Below are 3457 nucleotides of genomic sequence, written 5' to 3' on the forward strand. Positions count from 1 at the left end.
TACTCGTCTCTACTTTCATCACCACAGTCACACCGACACACATCAGATTTTACCACCAGGTGTAAATGTGGAGCAGCTCCAACAATTCTTCATCAATATTAATGTAATCTATTACATGAGACACAGGGGGGCAGATCTCTGCAACATGAGTACATTTACTTTATTACTTTAAATTTATTTACATGTTCTTAGTGAACTCAGAAGCAGAACCTTCAGTTCTTCTCTGGAACCGATCAAAGAGTTTAATGAGACACGAGACAGAAAATGAGCTGATTTTAAAACTGAACCCACAGCTGATATTTTTATTTGCATTTTCATGCTGCAGCGGCGCCGTTACCATCAGCTCCGACCGCCACTTCTGCATGTGGGGATTTATTTTTGTCTGCTATCCCACAATGCACCGCTCCCACCAGACTGGATGTCTGTCAGTCACAACAGGCGGCGTCTGTCCGTGAGTCTGGTTCTGTCTCCTCAGGTGTGTCCAGACCACCGCCGTCTCTGAGGGTTTGACCGTCTGCGATGGTCCTGTCGAGTCCCGTCACACATGAGCGGTTACCAGCCTCACTTTCATCCTGTGACATCATAACGCCCAGCGTAACTGACCGAGGAGGAAGCAGGCGAGGGTTTTTCCTCTGACACTCTAAAAAAAGATCAGTTACAACATCTGTGAGGTCACACACAGAAAATATCTGAAGTCATGAAGATTCAAAGTTCACAGGCTCAGTTAAACCTGCCCAAATCCAAATCCAAACTTTTAAACTAGCTTAAAGTTAAGAAAGATTTCATTTAAACTCTCTTAAAAACCCCAAATTTAATTTTGTTGCACTGAAACTTTGAACTCCAGTTTCAGCTGTGATCCAGTTTTAACTTTAAACTGACGTTTGAGGAGGTTTAACTTTGAAATATCTACGTGTTTCAGATCAGATGGCGTCAGGCTAACTAGGCTAACCGGCGGTTTTAGCGTTTTGTTCAGGAACAGCGAGCAGCTTCCTCATTTATACTTTATTATTTATATTTATTACATTTTAATGAGGTTGAGTAAAGTTTCTCTGAACAGTTTCTTCCTTTTCTTCCCAGTCATGTCTTGTTACGTCTTTTACGTTGTTTTCATCCAGTTTTGTCTTTTGTCATCTTACTGTCATTAAATTTCTCGTATCATGATTCTGTTTTTTGATCCCAAAACTCTCAGTAATCGAGTGAAACGGCGTCACGTTTGACGGAACGTCCGTCCATCATCCTTCATTCATGTGTGACTGTGGTGAAAAGCAGTCAGAGACACGCAGCCGTCACAACGTCTCGAGTCAGTGCAGTTCAAGTCCGAGTTGAGCTGCAGATCAAGTCTAAAGTCATGTGACTCGCTGTTGACACAGTTTGTTTTCATGTTTTTATATGAGGACGGACGTCCTGCAGCAAAAAGTCTAAACTCAGCGGATCAGAAGTCAAACGAATGAAAACTTGTAAAACTTATTTTCTTTTATTTTGTCAGTTTTTAACAGTGTCATCGTCGTCATGGTTGCAGCAGCGAGTGGGTGCAACTGCTGCGCGTTGTTCCGCTCTGTGGTCAGACGGGGGGAGGAGGAGGATGCTGCCTTCACCCCCCCGCCTGCACACTCACTTCCTCTGACAGAGAGAGAGAGAGAGAGAAGGAAGGAGAGGGAGGTGAAGAGATAGAGAGACACACAGAAAGAGTGGGAGAGAGAGAGAGAGAGACAGAGAGAGAGAGAGAGAGAGAGAGAGAGAGAGAGGGGGAAGCCATTTTGGTTCCTGGGAGGCCTGTCTGTCCTCCTGCTGTTTGTCTTCAGTCTTCTTCTTCTTCTCTGGTTCATTTGCCTAAAAAAACACTCAGAGAGACAAAAAGTGGTGAGTTGATTTGAGGAAGTCAAACTCTGAAGACAGTTGGCAGCTACTTTGTCTTCTTTGAGTCTTCAAGAGACATTTTGGTTTGACGTCCTCACAGGAAGGAGCGGCGAGGACCGAGGCCCGTCTGTCAGACGAGCGGTGGACGTCTGGAAGAATAAAGTCTCTGAAAGAGGACGCGAGGGTGAAGAAGTGAAGCTGATCTCCAGGTGATGGTGGCGTCCTCTCGTTAGAGCAGGAGTCTTCAGTTTGACACCAGCTGGACGGACGTCGTGTCTTTGACGAGTGAGGAGGACGCAGGATGAGCTCGGACAGAGTGCCGTCCAGGTCGGAGGTGATGAGATGGAGCCCGCAGCAGCTGGCAGACTACCTGAAGAGGGTGAGACATGCACACTGTCCGTCTCTGTCTCTCTGTCCATTTGTCCACCTGTCTGTCCTCAGAGGTAATTTAGCGTGCTGCAGTCAGACAGTCGAGGCTCATTTAAAAACTGAAGTTTTGCTGTAAAATCAGTCGAATCGCTGCGATCAGCTGAGTTTTTACATCGAAGCTCCACTCTGATGAACTTTGACTCAAAAGTCTCTGCCGTCGACCAATCAGAAGCCGTCCTGTCAGAGCTGAGCTCTCAGTGGACGGAGAGCCGCAGGGTCCAAATCAGAGGAGGCCATCATAGTTTTACTGACCCTGTTTGGGCCGACGTCATGGTTACGTGACGGAGTCAGCTGGAGCCAAAATTAAATTAATGGATGATCAATTAATCGGTCGTTAAGAATCTGATCGATCAGGTAAAATTTAATCGATCTGTTCTCTGTACACCTATAAACATGTGAAACATGAAGCTCTTTATATGTTCCACAGCCTACACTCTTAGAAATAAGGGTTCTTCCTGAAGGGCTGTGGTTCTACCCAGAACTGTTTGTCTTCTGAAGAAATATTTTTGGGAAAAGGGTTTGTCAAGGGTTCTTTGTAAGACTGAGGGTTCCATTAGGAACCCTTTTCATCCGAAGAACCTTTTTTAGAGGAAACAGTTCCTTGAGCATTGTTGAAATCTTTGGGTAGATTCTACATAAAACCCTTGGATTATAAAACGGTTCTCAGTAGAACCCCCTGGTTAGATTCTTGTTAGCACCCTCAGAAAGGTAGAAAGGTTCTGGACAGAACCTCTACAAAGAGTACTAGGTGGAACCACTGCACCATAATAGGGTTTTCCGTAGAACCTCTCACAGGGAGTTCTAGGTGAAACCTTTCACAGATTGTTCTAGATAGAACCCTTTATGCCGGGTCCTCCCTTTGAAAGGGATCCTAGTGAACTTTTATAAAAAGTTCTAACAAGAACCAAAAATGGTTCTCCTATGAGGACAAGTTGAAGAACCCTATATGGTTCTAGTTAGAACCTTTATTTCTAAGGGCGTATGTAACACTGTCAGAGAACGTGGAACATGTTGCCATGGAAATCAAACTCTGACTGAGGTTTGTTTGGTAAATGAAACATTTTTATGATGTAGTTTGATTAACTGATCATTAATTTTACCAGTGATTGATTAAAGTTTGCAGCCTGAGTCAAAATGAAGGAAAAGCTGGAGCCAATCACAGCGCAGTAAG

At 44.4% G+C, this 3457-nt stretch overlaps 1 protein-coding gene across 1 annotated transcript in view; it reads left to right on the plus strand.

The window, feature by feature from the left end:
- Positions 1-1567: 1567 nt before the first annotated feature.
- Positions 1568-3457, plus strand: part of lcp2a (lymphocyte cytosolic protein 2a) — an 18802-nt gene continuing 16912 nt past the window's right edge. The window contains exon 1 of the mRNA XM_084730205.1: positions 1568-2236. Within this exon, the coding sequence (XP_084586331.1) occupies positions 2159-2236 (78 nt within the window). The 5' untranslated portion in view covers positions 1568-2158. The remainder of the gene's footprint in view (positions 2237-3457) is intronic.

This window comes from Lutjanus erythropterus, chromosome 11, assembly GCF_056507025.1.
Source record: "Lutjanus erythropterus isolate fLutEry1 chromosome 11, fLutEry1.hap2, whole genome shotgun sequence".
Classification (NCBI taxonomy): domain Eukaryota; kingdom Metazoa; phylum Chordata; class Actinopteri; order Lutjaniformes; family Lutjanidae; genus Lutjanus; species Lutjanus erythropterus.